General features: G+C 38.8%; 1 protein-coding gene across 5 annotated transcripts in view; it reads right to left on the bottom strand.

Moving 5' to 3' along the window:
- Positions 1 to 19,977, bottom strand: part of ESRP2 (epithelial splicing regulatory protein 2) — a 47,865-nt gene that overhangs the window by 3,250 nt on the left and 24,638 nt on the right. Inside the window, exons 6-16 of one of the 5 annotated variants that reach the window (XM_063334283.1) lie at positions 19,404 to 19,502; positions 19,228 to 19,282; positions 18,281 to 18,391; positions 17,300 to 17,432; positions 17,062 to 17,104; positions 16,237 to 16,538; positions 13,936 to 14,157; positions 12,471 to 12,669; positions 11,055 to 11,247; positions 9,850 to 10,027; positions 1,075 to 1,186 (exon numbers count right to left, since the gene is read on the bottom strand). In XM_063334283.1, coding sequence (XP_063190353.1) covers positions 1,097 to 1,186; positions 9,850 to 10,027; positions 11,055 to 11,247; positions 12,471 to 12,669; positions 13,936 to 14,157; positions 16,237 to 16,538; positions 17,062 to 17,104; positions 17,300 to 17,432; positions 18,281 to 18,391; positions 19,228 to 19,282; positions 19,404 to 19,502 — 1,625 coding nt within the window. In that variant the 3' untranslated portion in view covers positions 1,075 to 1,096. Of the gene's footprint in view, positions 1 to 1,074; positions 1,187 to 9,683; positions 10,028 to 11,054; positions 11,248 to 12,470; positions 12,670 to 13,935; positions 14,158 to 16,236; positions 16,539 to 17,061; positions 17,105 to 17,299; positions 17,433 to 18,280; positions 18,392 to 19,227; positions 19,283 to 19,403; positions 19,503 to 19,977 lie in introns of those variants that run through there. The other 4 variants (XM_063334284.1, XM_063334285.1, XM_063334282.1 and 1 more) reach the window with 4 other exon arrangements.

Genomic DNA, 19,977 nt, shown 5'->3' with positions numbered 1-19,977 from the left:
GGATGAGCTAATTCCATGAATTATTTTCTAGTCAAAGGCTGTTTCCATCTCATGTATAGTAGAACCCTATTGCTAATCTAGTTTTACAGTTAATCTGGGTAAAACAAGAGAGCCAAACAGATTTCCAAGGTCACATGAATATGGAAACACTCAGAATAATAATAGGTATTCTTCTGTACACCACCAGGCCATGCAGCCTCTAATCTATCTTTGCCCTAGCAAATCTAAGAGTATCATAAGAAACCAACTAATTTGAAAACAACTGAGCTGATGGTGATCATGTGAAGGAACTTCTCTCAAGGCACAGTATTTGATCGCCATTTTTTGTATTGAAAGTTTTGTGTGTTGGCTTTTTGTTTTTGTGGGGTTTTGTTGTTTTGTTTTTTTTAAGGAGAAAAAACCCAGAGTAAGTAATCAGTAGCATTTTGAATAGAATACAATAGTATTGGAAAATCACAAACTCCACATAGGTCACAAGAAAGTTTCTTTGAGAATTATGTGTTAGTGCCAAAAACGTGGGGAAGTTTACCATTAATGAGTTTAGTTAGTTGCATTAGAAAGCCACTGTACCAACGAAACTTCTTCTAAAAAAAAGTTTACATCGCATTAGGGAGATCAATAAACAGGAATTAATATCTAGACAGCTATGTGATACAGGAAAGAGAAAGCCAGATGTTTGGGATTTTTTGCACATACATTTGTGTGCGCTTTGTAGCCATAACAGGAAAAAAAAAATCATCTACTGCTATACTAAAAATAAAATATTGGACTGAAAGCTTCACATGAGAAGCAAACATTAATAAAGCCTTCTGGAAGTTTAACACACCATCTGAGCAGAAACAGGCAATCATACTACCTCCACCACTGCTATCCCGCCAACTACAGATCACAATTGGCCTATTTCTTTATGTTATTTGATTTTTTAATAGGACAAAAAGCAGAAAGGTTAAAGCAAGGATCCCAACACAAGCTAAGACGGGGGAAAAGCCACAAGCAAATGACTCTGTATCACCAAGCCCTTCTTTCCCTTCCCATTCACCACTGGAGACCCAGCTTCTGCCAGTCGCATCTTACCTTCTTCAGAAGTTATAAAGAGTTACAAACAGACCCATTCTTTCGGTGCTTGTAACACACTCCGTGCTTGATCGCTCAGCTGAATAAGGCCATTGTAGTCATCAGGTGCATACTACAGTACAAGTGTGATATATGATAATCAGCAAGAGAAGGAACAGTTCCGGTACAGCAAGCCAAACAGACGATCATTTGCAACCATAATTAAGAGCATCAGTGATAATAACTGGCAGGAGACAGTGAATTTGACAGATACTATTTTTGTGCAAGATTAAAAGAAAAAATAATGCATTAACTGAATTACCCGTTGTAAAAACAGATTTAAAGTAAATGCATGTGGGGAATGTTCTAAACTGTGTATTTGAACTGTTCCTTATCAAGGAAGGGAAATAGTTCAGACCACGAAATGCTCTTTTTTCCTTCTATGCATGAGACAGCAGCATCAGGTAACAAAACTCCTAAGTTTGCATAATCATCCTTCCAGTAATGCCTCTCACTGGGACAGCTGAGTGTCTTCCAGCATGCATAGTGAAGTGGGAAGATGAGAAGTAGCGTATGGATCTCATTCAGATCTTCTGTGCAGTCATGGAAATAAACTGCAGCTTCTCTAGAGTAGAGTGATAAAACACTTTAGCTGCATATGATGTTTGCGTTACGTAGACGACACACCCCTGTAGCTAAGGAAAAACAATGTCCCGGCGTAAATGCATGAATGCACCAAAAAGATAAAATAGCATTTATGCTAGTATAGTGTATTTCCATATGGGAAAAAGAAAGAAACTATACAGTGTAACTGCATCATGATAGGTTTGTAGTAGAAGAATATTAAAATAAAAATAGTGACTGCACAGTACAGTCACACCAATAAAGGAAAGGAAATGAATGTATCCTGGACAGGAACTGAACATACTTGCACATGTTACAAAGACTTACTTACTGGAGTGGCTCCTGTAAGACAAAATGTTTAACATAACCCAAGTTACAGAATATCCTTTCAGTGGCAATAAGTTTCCTATATCTGCCTAAAATGGCTGTTTTGCACCAACATTTTAGAGGATTGCCAAATGCACTATGTAGCCATACTATGCTGCCTTCCTTTGACATTTCTATAATACAAAAAGTCTCCTGCCAGCTTAGGGAGAAAAAGGTATTATTGTTTGGGCACACAGGACATGTTGTACCCATCCAAAGTGAAATTGAAAAGAAAAAAACCAACCATCACAGTAAACACCTTCCACAGAGAACAACAACCAAGAGCCCAGAGAACGTAAAAGAAAAGAACCTTCCAGAATTTTTACTACTCCATTCTAGCCACCTTCACATCTAGACCCATGCCATTAAGTAAAAGCCAAATATAAGAAGTATTTTCTAGATAGTCTCTGCCAGGGCAACCAGACCGTACAAATATTAGATTTATCAGCTCCCAGACCTGCCCTTGAAACAAGTCTACAAAATGTAAGTTTACTCTTTGGAAGGAATGTCTCAAGGTAGTACATACTTTAGATTATCAGTAGATGTACAGTAAGCAAAGGTCTATAGTCTCTTGTGAGGGACAGTGTTTCAAAGGTTACATTTGAAATGCATAAACAATGAGGAAAACAAGAAAACATGAAAAGTGGGGAAACACCCCTGCACAGATATGTCAAAGTTGTCAGAGCTTAGGCCCAGGCCTAAGGAAAGAGGGAAAGAGAGAGAGAGAAAGAGAAAAAAGAAAATCTAAATAACTAGCTATAGAAGCAACTTCTAATCACAGGAAAAATAGGTAAGAGATTGCAGTTAATTAAAACAGAAGTTGTGGAACAGTAAATTCCTCAAATTTACAGATTTCAGAAAGTAGTACTGAAAACCAACCTGGGAAATGAAGTGGGGGAATTCTTACTCCCTGTGAACAAAACTGAAACTAGCCTAACTTGCCTGAGGAAGTACATGATCATGAATACTTCTGATTCTGTCTGCATTTCAGAGACCCATAAAAACAAAACAAAAACATCCAACCATGCAGGATAAACAGTGTAAAGCCAAGGGTAAACCTATAAACTCATTGTGCTCAAAATGGAAACACAGTTTTGCTCGTTTCACCTACAATGCAGTAGGCCAAATGCCGCTTCCATTTAGATTTGAAAAATACCACCTAGTGATTTAACCTTCCAGTATAACCAGTTGCAAGTTCACTGAGCTAGATTCTAGTGGGTTGTTTCCTGTATAAGTGTTATTTAGGCCTGACAGTATAACAGTACTGAGATAATATGAAACTTCATGTTGTATTTTCAAATACCTACCCTTAGCACACAAGTAACTGGTAAAAAGTTACCAAATGCTGCAATAGTTCCCTTTAAATTTAAGGGAAATAAAATTAAATACAGACCTCATGCCACTGGTAGTGTCTCCCCGACCCACCTCTTATCCCACTCTCATATCTCATTCCCACCTTCCTTGCTCTCTGAACAGGAACACCGCCTCTTTCCCCAGAGCTGCTGCCTCGTCCCCTCCTCCCTTTGAGCTCATGACTCTTGGGGGCTTGGACTTCCCTTCCAGCCAAAAAGATTCTGTGATTCTTTCTCACCCAGGGACTTCCACTTACTCTCAGTTTGTCAACAGTAGCATTAAAATATAGTGGTCTACTGGAATGATGCAGTAGCATTTTTAAGCCATTATTTAATCTAGGGAATACGATCTCTATCAGGGTTTTCCTTCACCTCATCCTACTAAATTGGATACTCTCACAAGCTCATAGATGATGAACAGGGGAGACCTATTTCCTAGAATGACCAAAGGAGAATGCAGAAATAAATTCAGACGATAAAGCAATTTCTCTTTCCCCCGCTCAAAGCAGCCATTAAGAAGTCTAGTTTGGTCTAGTAAGGAAGACTGCACAGAATACCATTGTTAAACGAAAAGCTCTATTAGAAAAGTCAGCCTCAGATATTAAGGACATCAAAATATGGTTCTTAGCATCCACTCTGGTGCTCTACTGACTTCCAGTGATCAGAGATGGGAACTAGGACCAAGAAAGACAAAAACTAAATGCAGAACCTAGATATAGGCTAAGGTTTGCATTTAGAACATAACCTAGGAGAAGGAAGCAAACCAGAACCTTTGCAAGTAGTTACTAAATAAGATTCTGGGCTCAAAGATGAGCTCTATGGCAGGCTGCAAGATGGCAGGAAGAATATGCATATATACTGTACAAACCCTCACAAATGACTGGAACAGAGACTACATTGAATAGTGACGAATGCTGCCCCCTGTTCCCTATGTTCTTCTTGTTTTTATCTCCCCTGTGACAGTGAGGACTTGTATAGCTTAGGACACGGCTGTCAATAATGGCAAAATGATGTTTCCTAAAGGACATGTTGCTTCTTTACAGAATCAGCAGTTTACCTTGCGAGTGTAAGGTAAATACCTTTCTAGGTATTAACATTTGAAACGGCAGATATTTCAACACATATATATTAAATAACACTTATTATAATATTAAATCACATATTACAAAAGGCTATAATAATAATGGCAGGTGAATATTAAATAACCCTAACTCCTCTCTCCTAAAGGTGACCATTTCTGACCAACAGTTACCTCCAGTATGGCAGCATCTCCCAGACAGACTATCTGCTGAGCTTATTGCAGTGCAAAGCTTTTTAAGATGATAGGAATCAGAGACAGAGTGGTTAACAAAGAGGTAGTATACTACACTGCTTGTACATGTTTTGTTTTGGTTTTTTCTTTTTTCTTCTTCAAGCTAGTTTATTTCTTTCAGAAATACCTGCTATGTTGAGGGGAATTACGGGACTGTCCTTGTTCCTTCACAGACTGTGCACAGATTTAAATGGGTCACTAAACAGCAAGACATTGATTTCCATTTTATTTTTGCAATTCCTACAGTGGACATTCAAAGATCAGCCTAAAACAGCAAATGCAAAGCAATCTACGGAAAAAAAAAATCCATTGCTAAAAACAAAATTAAAATTGGAAACTATATTTAGACATGCCCCAACTGTGAAAAAAACAAGGGGAAATGGAAGATAAAAACCAGTTTCCACCCAGAAAAGAAAACATCATAGGCAGAATGGCCGCTTCAGCATTGCAGCTGCAATTTAGCCTAAACTACTAATAAACTCTAACATAGGACAGTTCCCAAAGGGAAGAAATCCAGCTTTCAGACTTTGGAAAAAGTCTAGATATAGTAAGTCTGAAATGTAGAATCTGGTTTTATAAACAGGTAACTGCAAGATTTGGCACAAGAGTAAGGAGAAATACCCTAAATTTGCCTCGCCAATAAAGTATACCTTAAGAGTGCTGATACAAGCACTAGCAACCACCTGAATGTTTTGTGGAACCGATAGTGAGATATGTAATGCCTGCTCCCAGAAATACAGCTTAAAGATGGTGCAAATTAAGTCTCTTGCTTCAGGCATGGGAGGCAACAGACAGAAACAGCAACCACTAATTTACTAGACCCAGTCTCACAATGTTTTCTGCACACAGGCAACATTTCCAGGTGGAAGATAAATTTAGGAATAAAGCAAAACAAACAGCATACTATATATTCTGAATGCATGGCGTGAGCATACAATAATGACTTAAATACCAGTAAGTGGGAATTCTTCCTCTACCACATCCTTTTCCCGTTCCCTTCCCTCGACAGAAGGTGCTATGCCTAGAACTGGCACACAGATGATGGGGTATCCCTCTCAGACTACGAAGCGTCAGATTTCAAAAGGAAACCATAGGAAATAGAGAATACTTCTTTGTTCAAGCATGCATTTCAGAGAAAAAAACCTAATCCCTAAAAAGTCGGCAACAATGAAGCCTGCTGTCCTGATACAAGAGAGAAATGTTGTTAATGCCCTTGGAATTTAGCCATCCATCCACTTCCCTTCATTTCCTTATTACTGCTTTAAGCACAAGCCACCCTCCTCCCCTCCCAACAATGAGCCTTGAATTCTGTGTCTCTGAAGACTTGGAGGATTAATATACTGCAAAAGCTCTCTCTAGCTGCAGATAAAAGGCATCTAAGCCCAGCACAGGTTTAAAGAATAGTATTTATTTTAAGCTTCTCTTACATAAAAGTAGGTACACAAAGAAGTCCCTGCATTTCCATCCTAGCCTTTTTCAGCAACTTCAGGAGCCTGTAAATAAGGCGGACATGGTGACTGTGGCCTCTAAATCTTAGCCTTCTCCTAGTTTATTTTTCTACTAGTTCTGAATGAAGCATCCTACTATACTTAGGCACAATTTACCTAAATAGGAAGTCTGCTTCCTAAGAACTAATCCACGCCATATTTTTCAGGCAGACAGGAGTTCACTTTACATTCATGCCAACCTCCAAGAAACCAGGCAGCTACTACTAAATGCATGCTGAATCCTAGCTAAGACAACAGTTGTGAATTAGCTTTTGGTCAGCTGGGACCATGGACACAGTTAAATTGCATCTACTTGTATGTAAACCTAACAGTTCTTGCCAGAATACCAATTCTGTCAATGTTAGCAATAAACAAAGTCATTATCTGGAGACTATAAATATTTCCCCTCGATTCATTTAGTGGCTAAAGAGTAAAATATCCATAGAGGATTTAGCCGGTAAATAAAAGAAAAATACTTTTTAGTGAAAAAAATTGTTCTGATACGCACAAACAACTTCATGTAAATCCATCACCCACCTACTGTACCTGTTCCTTCCTTATTTACTTGATTTTTCTCACTGTTTCTACAATTGTACAGCGTGATGGTCTAACGTAACACTGGGAAGTCTGTTGCTTCCCGTTGCAAAAAAATTACTATTTTTGCAATATTTCTTCCTCAAACTTTCCCCATAGGATCTGAAATAGGAAGTATTTTTTTTTAATTCTAGAATCACATATTTTTCAAAGCACAACTACATATTTTTCAAATTATAAGGGAAATTTCCTGTAAACATCCATAGATCCCTACTTCAACATAAAGCCCAGAGACCAGCACCTGCTGAGCAGCTGTTCTTTTAGCACCTGTCACAACTACTGCTGTCACCCCACTCTCCTATCTGAATTGTATGGTGGGGTTTGTTCTTGTCGTTGCTGGTTTTTTTAAGTGACCTTCAGTTATGTATCCAGTATATGACTGAAGTCAAACCAATGGCCCTGTTGCATTACAGTACAACTAAAAAGCAGTTTAACATGAATTATGTACTGAATCAGAGTACCAATATTAGCTCTTTTGAAGATTACACTATCCTACAGTATTTTACAGAAAGGTGATGGAGAAAGTTCCCATTTCCAAGATTTACTATTATAATTCTTCACAAGTTTTTCAAGATTGTTTAATGCAAGATACAGTAAACACATGCAAACTGGAAGGACTTTTCAACAATAAAAACAAGAAAGAACTACAAGAAGAAATCAGGCTGATGAACCACTAAACAAGAGGCTAGTGCTGATAAAATTAAATTAAAATTAAAATGCTGATCTGCATATTTTTACATTATTTATTATTAGAAGCACGTACTGATGTTGAGACCAGCTTGTTGAAGCTCATGATAAGCAAAGTCTATCTCTTAAGAGGCAGGTCTGGTATGAAAGGTGCTTTCGCTGAAGTAGTGACATGTGCATACATGCAACATACAGAGCCCATGAAGACCGAAGAAAGAAAATTGAAGAGAATAAAGGAAGAACTTAAAACCTGACCCTTTCAGAGAAGGACATACAAAGACAAAAAATCACCCTCCAATCTCAGCATCTCTGATCTGGTTCCCAGAATACCAACACTGAAACCATGCCCAAACCACTGATGATTATTAGGGGCTCACTTTATAAATGAGCAGAAGCATCGTGCAATAAATCCTTGGGCAGCAGCAGAAAATGAAAAAAACAGTGTGAGAAGAGAGAAAAGGGGAGGAGAAAAGAAAAACAAGATTAGCTGTTGCACCAGAGGCATAATATTGTCCCAATACAGTAAATCACCACCTCTTTTTTTCCCCTAGAGGAATGAGCAAGTGTAAAACTAGCATTACCACACACGGGATTCCAAGAACAATTCAAAATAATTCCTTGGCTCCTTTATAAGATATTGAACCCGATCTCATTTGGACAACATCTTCTAAAGAAATCAAAGAGGTGACCAATTTAATAACAGTAACTGATGATGACAGGAGGTTGCAGCAGAAGAATATAGTTTTCACCTTGTGGCAGAATTTCTATTCATTTGAAACATTTAGTTGTGCAATACAAACACTGTGATCTGCTCTCCAAATGCAGAAATAAGGAAAAGGGCAAATTCAGCACCAGACCCAAAGTCCAGATTCACTCAACTGAAGTTTTAGCGTAAGACAGAGCTACTAGTGACATTGTCACTAACCTGATCCATGCACAGACAGGTTTGGGTCACATTTTTCAACGCTGCCCTTATATTTCTAGCTGAATTTCAATTTAGAAAATAGGCTTCCTCGCTTAACTTTTTAATAGACCCACCATCCGTCCACCAAAAAACCCAGAGAGTTGGAAAAAAAAAAAAAGTAACATTTGAAAAGAAACCACAACAGGTGGAGCACTGTATCTTCCAAATACTCAAAACTTGGAACATATACATTTAAGCATTTGTTCTCAGTTTACATTCATTTACATAGCAGACATCTGGCTCTACAATTAAAGCCTGTTGTCCTTTAAAAATCTTTAACAAAAAGAGAAAACATACCATGCCCGCATATTTCATATTAACTGCATTAAAAAGAATCCGTTCACATCTTATCCTTTAGCAATACCGCTGCTATACAACTTAAGAGAATTCTGAAGGACAGGCATGCAAAAATTGTCTTCTTTTCACACGTATCGTTTGAACAGTAGTTTGAGACTCAGCAAGAGGATTTTAAGTCAGGCCTTCTGAGTAGTACCAAAGGGCAGATTTGGTATTTGTGTAAGTGCCGTTATCCACAGAACTTAAATACTCACCAGAATATACAATATTCTTTCCTTTTAGCAACATGTGATGACAAAACATGGATATAGATACAATATCCTCTGAGATGAAAGGCAGAAGACATGGAAAGACACATTCCATTAACTCAAATAAGTGCTGCTGGAAAAAAAACGTTTGTATGTGGTGCTTTTTTTTCTAACGTTCCTCAAAAAGACAAGTTTCTATGTGTTTGATCACTGATAGAGCATTGAATCAATACATACTGACTGAAGTTACCTATAGCATGTAGAATATTTGCTATCAGTATAAAATGGTTTGGAAAATACAGCTTTCCTTTAGGTTGCAACGTAAAGCAGTTTTAATGGGAAATGTTCCTGCCTGTAACCAAAATAATTAGTCCTTGAAAGAGCGTCTGACAGAGGCATCTTGTTTCTCTCCTTTTGCAAGCAAGTCACCACACCTAGGTCACAGTCTTTTGTGCTAGAAATTTGCTCTCAGCAGACTTGAACACTTAAACCTGCAGGCCAAACAGTGCCCCTACCCAGGGCTCCCACCAAAAAGTGGCCAGGATTGAAAGCTTTTGGCAGCCCTCACCTTCCTCTGGCAGCCCCTTCACAGACCCACTCACACTGGAGCTCTGCGCTTCTTCCCTCTTCAAACTCAACCCCTAACCCTAGCCACTAAATCACTGCTTTCAAATTAGGGTACATTTATTATATAAGGAATAAGGCAAATTGTATATTACACTTCGGTCTGCCAGTTAAATATACAACATTGATCTTGCACACTTGTTCAGCCATTTCCAAAAGCACTCACTTGCTCAGTTTGACCCCCACTGATCATTACTCGAAGGTCCAAATACAATATCTGGGAGAGGGACCGCATACTAACCTGGTACCCCTGGAAGAAACTGAGTATCTCCTTCATTCCTGTGTTATACGGCAAGCCCTGCATACGGACTAGCGCTCCAGGCTGTGGCAGAATCGGAGTGTGGGTGGCAGTGGCAGCAGCGGCTACAGCTCCTGGAGGAGCTGCAATATACCCCACCGTGGTAGGGGATACTGGAGGACTGAAAGAGAAAGAGGGGCAAAGTTGTTATGAAAACAAATAATTGGGTTTAGTACTCTGAATATGCAAAGATGAAACTGAAAATTTAAATTTCAGAATAAGCCCCAAAACCACATAAAACCAAGCAGCCCTGATGTGGACTGCTCCGTTGACTTTCTTAATTTCTCTTCAGCATCTAATAATTTATTTTTAGAGAAGGAAGGGAAAGGAAAATAGCTAATATTTGTAGTTGAAGACATAAAGAGTGGCATTTGTTATTTCACAAGGGAGGAGAAAAATAGTAGCTGCAGATGACTTTTTTTAGGATTTTTTAATAAAACCATAAATAAAAAAAAGGAGGGGGTGTGGAAATCATAGTATGAAAAGCAGGCAAGGGCCCAAATTTGGTATTTTGAACCACCAAACAGTGAGTAAAGTAGCATCTCTGGTCAGGGCTCATCTACCAATTTACCAGATACTCAGACTAGTAAGTGTCACAAGCCTAGGAACTTATCAGTGAAAAAGCTGTTTCCTCATGGACCCAAGTACCAGACTTCAGCGAGTTATGTTGATACCATCTGCGGGAAGGGAAAAGGGGGAGATCTTCTGCTTTGCTTACACATGAGTATTCTTTGGTCTCACTGGTGTAAGAAATCAAGCACAAACCTATGATGAGTCTTTCAGTATGGAAACAGTATTGTAAGTACAAGAACAAACTAAGGGATGAGGGTAGAGGCATGTATTGACACAGCTCCTCATTTGGCCAAGAAATAGAACCGCCTTGATGACATTGCCCCAGTGCCAAAACCACTGTTAAATATTAGACCAATATTATCATGAGATTCAAACAGAACCTACAGAAAAGCAAAACTTCATTACAAGGCCACAGAGAATCAGTTAAAACAGCTACTGCCTCTGCCGATGAACATCAAGCTCCCAGGACTATCTACAGAAGTAGTACAAATTTAAGAGCTGTTCACACGTGACCACACAGTTGCCTGCTCCACCGCAATGAAACATCAAGAGAAGCAGCTCAGCCTAGGGGTTACCTGGGATAGTAAGCTGTGTAATTCATATAAAGCTGAGCAGCCTGAGCTGGGTAGTAGGTAACAGTTGGAGGAGCAGCCGCGGAAGCCTGGGGAGTCCTGGTGGCTGGCAAGAGGGCTTGTGGCTGGTAAAGCGCTGCTTCTGCTGGGATCACAGCTGCTGTTTGGAAAGCAGCATAAGCTGGTGGAGAGAGACCTAAAAATAAACCAGGACACAGCAACAAAAACCAATCAGAATGGAGATCTCTGCTATAGAAAAGGAATTATTCATCCCAAGGTGATTAATACCATCCGGGCACGATTAATGAACACTTGTGCAAAGACTGCTCTCTAGTCTCTTCCCTGGAGGCCGCTGCTACATCACCATGAATGACAACCGGTACATTCAAAATGAGCAATTCCTAAGAGTTCACAACTTCTAGAGTTGAGCAGCCCTGTCCATATGCAAATGGGAAGTATGGAACTTCAGAGTTATTCAAAGAAAGCATAAAGCCATGTGCGTAGAGAAAGCAGACGTGCACACCAACACACCCTCTGTTCTTTCTAACAGAAGTTGTACTCTGTGGGACAAAAGTACCATAATATTAGCTACACATGGGCATCCACAACTGCTGACCATGAGTCTTTGTGTATAGGCCTCTTGCAACTTCAAAAAGTATTTTTAGGGTATAGCAAATGGAAAAAAGAATACCCCACTAGCTCACTAGTCTGATGCATTTTGATGAACAAATACCTGAACATAAAGCTTAGCTTGGTGTGCAGTCAAATTGATTTTATATACTATATTTGGCAGTTTTTTAATATTTTGCAAATACACATTGTATCTGCTTTGTGATTTGGTAGGGAGACCAATTAGAGACTAATTAGAACAGTAAAGTTCCATTATAGTTCCACAGTAAGGTTCACTGTAATCTTAAATAAAATAAATAGGAAACAAAAATCCATCCAACTTTACCACTCTGGTCTGTTAGCGTATCGTCCCAGTGGGTGTTTTCCTTCAAAAATAAGCCCATAGAGTACCTTCTAAATGCTCTAAGGCAAGATAGCAAGAGCACTCATTGGCAGCTAGAATATAGAATTTCTCCCCCTTTTAAAAATCCCTTTAAGTCCAAATAGGTTTCACTACAGGCAAGTCTACCGCAGAGCTCAGAAGAACAGTACACCCATAAAAAGCGAAGTGTGCAACAATTTCACTGGCAAGGCCTTGCTGCCCTCTACTCACCACCAAAAAATACAATAAAAATGCCTCTGATCAATCCCGTTATTGCCCAAAGGGAACAATTCCAATCTCAGCATATATACAGATGGATGATTATTGATTATGGCAAAACCCAAGTCAAAAGGTGAAAGGCCACAAAGCTTCAGCACCTACCACATATCAGCCTTTAGCAGCAGAGAGCAGAAGAATTGGAGACTTACATGGTAACTTACATGGCGGTGGGGATAAGCCACTACGATTTAAAGTGCCACCCATTAAAACAAAGTTCATCTCCTCTCCTGAACACTGGAATACTTCCACATAACGGTCCTTCATCATTTTTTTGTGACATTTTTGAGCCACCATAAAGGCTTTGTCAGCAGATTTCATTTGGATAAAAGCATCACCTGACGGTCGTCCCTAGAGGAAGGGGGGGGAAATAATCATAAGTCAATCTATTATTAAAGCACTCAGAGCACAAAGAGGTGCAGAAAGTACTAAGATCAAACATCTACTGAAAGTCTGTATTCTTCCTCATCTGGCACCAATGACTAATAACAATTATTGTTAGGAGCAGAAAGGCAAGCCTGATGTAACCAGCGCACAGTTAACACAACGCTACTTCTGTCTTCTGCAGAAAGAAATAGAGAATAATTTAGCATGGAAACAAACTTTGGAGGCCTCCAATCCAAACACTGTTCAAAGCAGGGCTAACTTTCAAGTTACATCAGGCCACTCAAGGCCTTCTCCACTTGAAATGTGAGCATCTCCAGGGGTGGAGATTCCACCATCTCTGGGAACCTGTTCAGGTGCTTCACTAATTTCTCATTGTGATTCCCCCCGACACCGCCTCTTTTAACCTATTTTCCTTGGTGCACTTGGAATTTTCCTTGATGCAGTTTATTAACATTGTCTCTTATTCTTTTGCTGTGAAGCTCTAGGAAGAGTCTGGCTTTGCCTTCCCTGTAGCTACTTTTTACGTAGTAGTACAACAGTATAAATCTCCAGACATGCTTTAGTAAAGTCCATAACTACATTAGAAATTGATTTCCAGGTCTGATTTTCTGCAACCTGATGGACATTGCTGTACATATAAAACATAAAAAACTTAAACAAAAAAAGCAGAACAAACATAGTAGACTTTTCACATTTGTTTTCTCTAATACCTCAATATTTCTGTGGCTAATGGCGTTTATTTTTAACACAAGACAATAAGGAAAAAATATCCACAATTTTTAATTATCAACTTTCTTTAAAGCCTGAGAAGTCTCTAATCAATTTAAAAGTTAGGAAAACCTAATTTTTTCCACAAACTCAAACATCACTGCTACCATTGAGCAGAAACGCTGAAGCTGACAGAGCAGCTATGCCATCTAGCACGAGACATTTTTGTCTTGTGTATTTCCAGCACTTGATGAAACACAAGGGACTATTTAAGAGAGCCTCCAGGATAAAGCTATCATTAAAAGAACAAGCTTCATCCTCCCTGGTCTTATGCATACATATATAGGAAGGAAAACAAGTGTGTATGTAAAAGGGGAGGAACAAAAAGACAGGCAAACAGAACAAAGTATTTTTTCAAGGTTATAGAAGACCTAAAGCACAGACAAGAACAGGTAAGCTACCCTGACTTCTGACCCTGTTGAATAACTGGAAAGTGAGCCCTCCCACGCAAAATAGTGTTACCTGTTGATTAAGGACCATGTGAACTCCATGGGGCTTGATATCACCTGTGGCATCTCCCATAAATTCGAGGATGTCATCAATGCCAGCAGTGTAAGGAAGGCCTCTGAGCCGGACACAGTCACGTATGCTACCCGTGGCAATGGTGTACGGTGGGGGTATGACAGGAATGATGGGAGTTGGGAGAGTGGGAATAAGAGGTGTTGACATATATCGATTAAGTACCTGTTGGCAAAAAAGCACATACATAGAGATTTACGCATCATCTGGCTAAGCACAAATCAAATCTCTCAATACCATTTCAGACATTTAAATAAATCCACTTCCAACATCAGAGAAAAAAAAAAAACCTTCTTAAAACAAATTGAGGACAGTTTCCTGCTGGGCATTTGAAAGTTTAAAACTCAGAAGGGGAGAGGGGAAGTCTAACAAATTTAATTTGCTAGACCCTAATAACAGACCTTTATAATCTCATTATAAAAAAGTTAAAAGCAGATTACAGTTCATTTTAGACTATCCCAAAAAGGAACATCTGAAAACCACATTTGTGCTAGTAAACCAATATTGTCACATACACTTCTTTCTTACATTAGGGTAAATTAAAACCAGTCATTTTAGAAGAACTGAGACCTGAAATAACTAATAAGTAAAAGCACTAGCTCCAATTCATTCACAAAACCTGATTGGTTAAGTGAGGGTACTTGTTTGTTGTGTTTTTGGGTTTTTTAGCCTGAGTGCTCATCTCCAAGTACAGGGTTTTGGGGGGTGTGGGGGGGAGGCTTCTCTTAAAAGAGGATAAGAACTATAGGAGACCTTGATCTCAACATTTTGTTTTGACTCATTGTCAAATGACAGAGGAACATAACTTGCTGTTGGGGCCTACTGCTAAACAACATATTTAGTGATGATTATCAGAAATAAAGAAACACATTCCACCGAAAGAGGTGCCAAAAAAGAGGTTACAAAGCTTTAGTTTTGTCAATAATGATTCAGCCTAGGGAGTTTCTCTCAACAGAATCCTTTCTTCAAGAACCTACTTGTAGCACATGTCAGAAATCTCCCTCAGCCATGTACAGAATATTGCAATTACTCTGTATTAACACTAAGTAGATGAGAGCTGGCTTTACCTCTCACAATTACTCAAACAAGCAGCCTGTAATTCCTAAAAAAAAAAATCACCTCTTGCTCAAGCAGCAAAAAAATTAGGGTGTCACCCTAGACAGCTGTCATAGAGGAGAAGTAATGACATATTGGTAGAATATAAATTTTATCCAGGTCTCCCTAACAGAAGTAACAGCAAAGACTTGGTCACTGTCACAGAGTGTTTTTGTTCCTTAGAGAATCTAGTCTCATTTCTTCCTGAGGAGGAGGGGGGAAAAATAAACAAACAAATAAAAAAAAAATCTAACTATGCCATTTCATATAGTCTTCACAATACACGTATCAGACTCATGACTTTTCTAATCTCCATGTCACAGTACTAAGGGCAAATGGCAGGTTTACAAGTGTGGATATTCCTTCCCTTGCCCCATCCCTTCTATGGAAAAGGCTTCTCATTTCACATAGTTACAACAGTAACTGCATTAAGTTTTTATAGCCAGTGGTTATGCAAAGACCAGATCAAATCTCATAACGGCTCCCTTTGGCATTATCAGTCTAGAAATATTCTGTGTCAGACAGAAAAATGCAATATGTGAAGTTTTTCACAGGCTCAAGTCGCTAGTGCCAAAATAATTGCTTTTACCAGTTTAAGAAGGTGATAATAGGAACGTGTGAAGGATAGGGAAAAAGTGAAAATATATTATCTCAAGAAAACAAATATTTCACTTTCTTTCACCGAAAATCGTCTACATCCTGGTAATTCTTAGTTTCCAACAAAGCAGTTGTAGGAAAAGCTGTTTTAATGCATCTAGTTTTGGATTTAATGTTAGAAATTCTGTACAGGGAGATAAGAATTCAAAGACAATGCTGTAGCTTTTCAAGAAGCACTACATCAGCACTATCAATCTAGTGTATTTTTAGAATTATTTATGTGATTTCAGTCAACCTTTAAGTAGAAGAGAAATATCCAGTGATTTTTACTTTACAATATGAGGGATGTTAAAAAAACAAAACTGGCAGTAAAAAAGCAAAAACCAATACTGCACAATTTTCCACGCCAATCAGGAAGCACATATTGCCCTTTCTAGAACTTTCCTTTAATATAATAGACTTTCATGCTTGTCTACAATTTATTTGTGTGCAAGTTTTCAAGGAAATGTTTTAAACTATTAAGTTTTGAGTCCCACAGCAAATAGTTACAACCTGTTGGACTTCCGCTGCGGTGCTCCTGAAGAGTTCAATGTAACGTTTTCCAAGTATTTCTTTGTGCTTTTTAAGTGCATTCTGTGCATATTCTTCACAGGAAAACAACACAAATGCATCTCCTGTGGGCCTGCCATCTGGGTACTTGACAAAGAGAAGTCCCTCTTTCCCTCCTGTGACTGGGCACTCCGGCCCCAGGAACCCCAAGACATCCTCTTGAGTAGCAGTGAAAGGAAGGCCTCTCATCCGGATGATAACTTGATTCTCCTTAGATAAGAACTGGGCCACTTCATTGGAGGTGCCTGGTAGAAAGAGAACAGCATATGGTCAGCCAACAACATATGGTCATGATGGTCAGTCAATTCCATAGGACGCAAGAACAGCAAAGCACGAAGGAGCAATATAGGAGGTGAGCAGCTAGCAACAAACCCACAGAAGACCTGAAACACCACTAACTCCCAGGAAACTATTTTGAAGTGAAACTCCCTTACCCTGAAGGTGTTTCATATTTTAATGAAATTGGAACAAAGATGAGATTAGTGTGAACTTATAAAAGGTACACAGATGCTGCCACTGCAAAGGCTCAGCTTCCCCCGCAACAGCAAAACCTGCCTGTGAACATCACAGCCCAAATGCTCACAGCTCTATTTCAACCACACGAAACCAGAACTTGACAGGGTCAAGCATTCTTGGAAGGCAAAACAGGAAAAGCTACTTCATTATCCATTTGTGTTCTCAGACAAGGAACAAAGGAAAAAAAAAAATCAGAACTAGAACAACACTCCTATGACTTAAGTAATTACACTGAACGCCAGCATCACTTACCTCCTGCAATTTTTAAGAATTCTTCCCCAGTTGCTTTGTAAACCTTAAAGAGAAAAAAAAACATCACACATGAAAATGACAACATTCAACTCTAAAACACACGTGCTCTTCCACATGTGAGAGAACTGTATTTTGGTACTTTGAGCAAAACAGAAGTGCGGTTTGTTCTCATTTAAAACTGTATTCTAAAATACTAAGGTTGCTCTTCAAAGATTTGTTTGAAGTCACTACTTTTTACCTCAATGTATCTGCTACCCATGTGATGCTTATGTCTTTCCAGTGCAAGATCTCTCTGTTCAGAATTGACAAACCGAACTAATGCCTCCCCATTTCTTCTTCCTTGAGCATTCAGACAAAGAGCCACACCACCTCTGGAAGGTAAAACCAACAAAAATAACATTAGTTTGAATCTTTAATACATTTAATAAACAATTGTGTAAGAATAGTATAGAAATCAGACTTTGTAACATAGAGTTTACAGACTGAAAAAAAAAATTGCTACTATCCACATTTTTATATCATTTTTAATGTAACACGACAATACCACAGAATCCACTTCAGTGAGATCTTGGATCTCATGCTATTCACCACTTTCTCACTTCCTTGCAGACATAAATTTGCATGCCCTTCCTATCATCTCAGAGATGCAGATTTTAATTTCCTTATACCTCTAAGTAAAAAAATGTATTTTTTCAGTGTTGAGAATCTGGACTATATATTAAGTGACAGGTATGCTAAATTAAACTCACTCACTCTATATATACACACATACATACACAGAGGTGTACACACATCAGTCACATGAATTTTCTTTTCCAAACAGCACTTGGAGGTTTCTCAATCTGGCCTGTTTAGAAGGCACAGCAGAATACTAAAGAGCTGGCACAAAATTAAAGCTTCTGTTACATCTTGGACTTTGCCTTGATTAACACAGTAGGACTTTCTCCCTTTAGGTACCCGCAATAAATGAACGTATGTATGTTGCTTTTGAATTGGTAAGTCTCTTTTCTTTTTCACACGCTTCATTCTTTCTTGCACACCTAAGGCTGGTAAACCCGTTCAGTTATCATGACCATGGGGTGGGAAGGGGTACGTATGGGGAAAGACAATAGAAGTGATGACTCCAGTAGAGGGTGTGGGGATGTGTGTTAAACAAATATTACAAGAACTTGCTATTAAAAACAAAGTGACAAAACAAGACAAATTCTTATCAGCTTACTTGGCAATGTTGAGTCCTTTGAAAAATCGAGCAATGTCTTGGTCTGAAGACTGCCATGGCAAACCTCTGGCACGTATTACTGTCTCACTGTCCACTGTTTCAGATTTACTACTGCACAGAAAAAAAAAAAAAAGAAAAAAAAGGCAGCCAAAGTAAGCTTTAATCTAGGTTTTCCATTATCTTACCAAATTTCAGTTTGCAACTAATTTAGCTTGCAAATCAGGAGTATACTTGCTGTTGGGACTTCTAATTCCATTACTCATTTCAAAAAAGAAAGGAAAGATAACTGGGATAATCCTTTTATACACACAACGCTGAAGATGCACTATGTTGTTACCACATGGCACTTCCTTAAAAATAATAAATAGGCAGAGTGGCTCACAGGGAGGTAATAAGGAACTGGCTTAATTTTATTTGAAAGATCTAACAATCCAACATAGATGGTTACAAGGCAATCCTAAATATGAATACATTACTTATGCTTAAGATGTTTTATTCTCCAGTTACTGCAATGTATTTGAAAATGAAGAACCATTCCGTTTCTTCTCTCCCTAAACTCAACATGCAATACAGCATATTAGACCACTCTTCAGGAGCACCACATAGTTCAGCTGCATAGAGGGTGCACTAGCCATTACCCCTGTTGACTTAGGGAAAGTTCACAAATATTTCTTCACTGCTGGGGAAGATAAGTCGTCCTCACTGCCATGCGAAACAGAAGCTAGAGAACAAAGAGCATTTAACTTGTAGTGACTTTAAAGAGACGGACTAAAGTACAGCATTCAACATAACAGCCACAGTCTGTCTATGCTAGACTACTGCATACACTGTTGCTGTTCTCAGGAACCAACCTACTTTCACAGTGACCGTGGGGAACATTCACAGGCTTTCCCTGCTCTAGACAAGGCTCATCTTTGGTCGCAAACAATTGTGACAAGGGCACTTACCAAGGACCTGTTTCATACTTGTACTTCACAGTTTCAGGCTCAGTAAATATGTGATCTGCAACAAAACAGGAAGTTTAAATATAACCAAGGTCAGGAGTTACTTAAGAATGACAGTACCACTGCCAATTCTTACAGAAAAGACAGATTTTGGCATTCTGTATAAATAGTTCACTTACTACAATTTTCAGAGAGCATGCTGAAGATGATAGCCACCATGGTTTTCACTTGCCACACGCCGAAGTCCTCCTCCGTTTCATCTGTCCCTAAGCCTAGATCTAAACAGGTGATTATAGAAAATAACAGACTTGCACAATCATTTGTAAACAAGTCAGAAGGCTTTCCTGATATTAACACAGAACTGGTAATCAAATTTACTGGTCTTAGCAGGGCCATGTGACCATTAGACATTTGTTACTCTGCTCATAAACTGGTTAATATTCACTTTAACGGTCAACAGTCTGAAAACTATTGATAGCTTACATCATTTCAGTGTTAACAGTTAAAAAAAAAAACCCCAAAACGGAGTAAGTTCCTATCACTTCAAATGTAGCTGAACCACATTCAGCTAGGCCACAACAATCCTCCTAAAATTTTGATGTAGGGTGTTGGGTTTTGGGGTGGGTTTTTTTTGTTTTTGTTTTTTAAATTAGTTTTTGTTTTAAACTCAGTTCAGTCAGGATCACACAAGAGAACTGTTACTATCTGCAAACACTAGAAGCTTGCAGGCCAGCTAGTGCTGAAAAGGCCCAC

Source organism: Chroicocephalus ridibundus, chromosome 4, assembly GCF_963924245.1.
Source record: "Chroicocephalus ridibundus chromosome 4, bChrRid1.1, whole genome shotgun sequence".
Classification (NCBI taxonomy): domain Eukaryota; kingdom Metazoa; phylum Chordata; class Aves; order Charadriiformes; family Laridae; genus Chroicocephalus; species Chroicocephalus ridibundus.
This window is presented reverse-complemented; position numbering and strand designations above follow the sequence as displayed.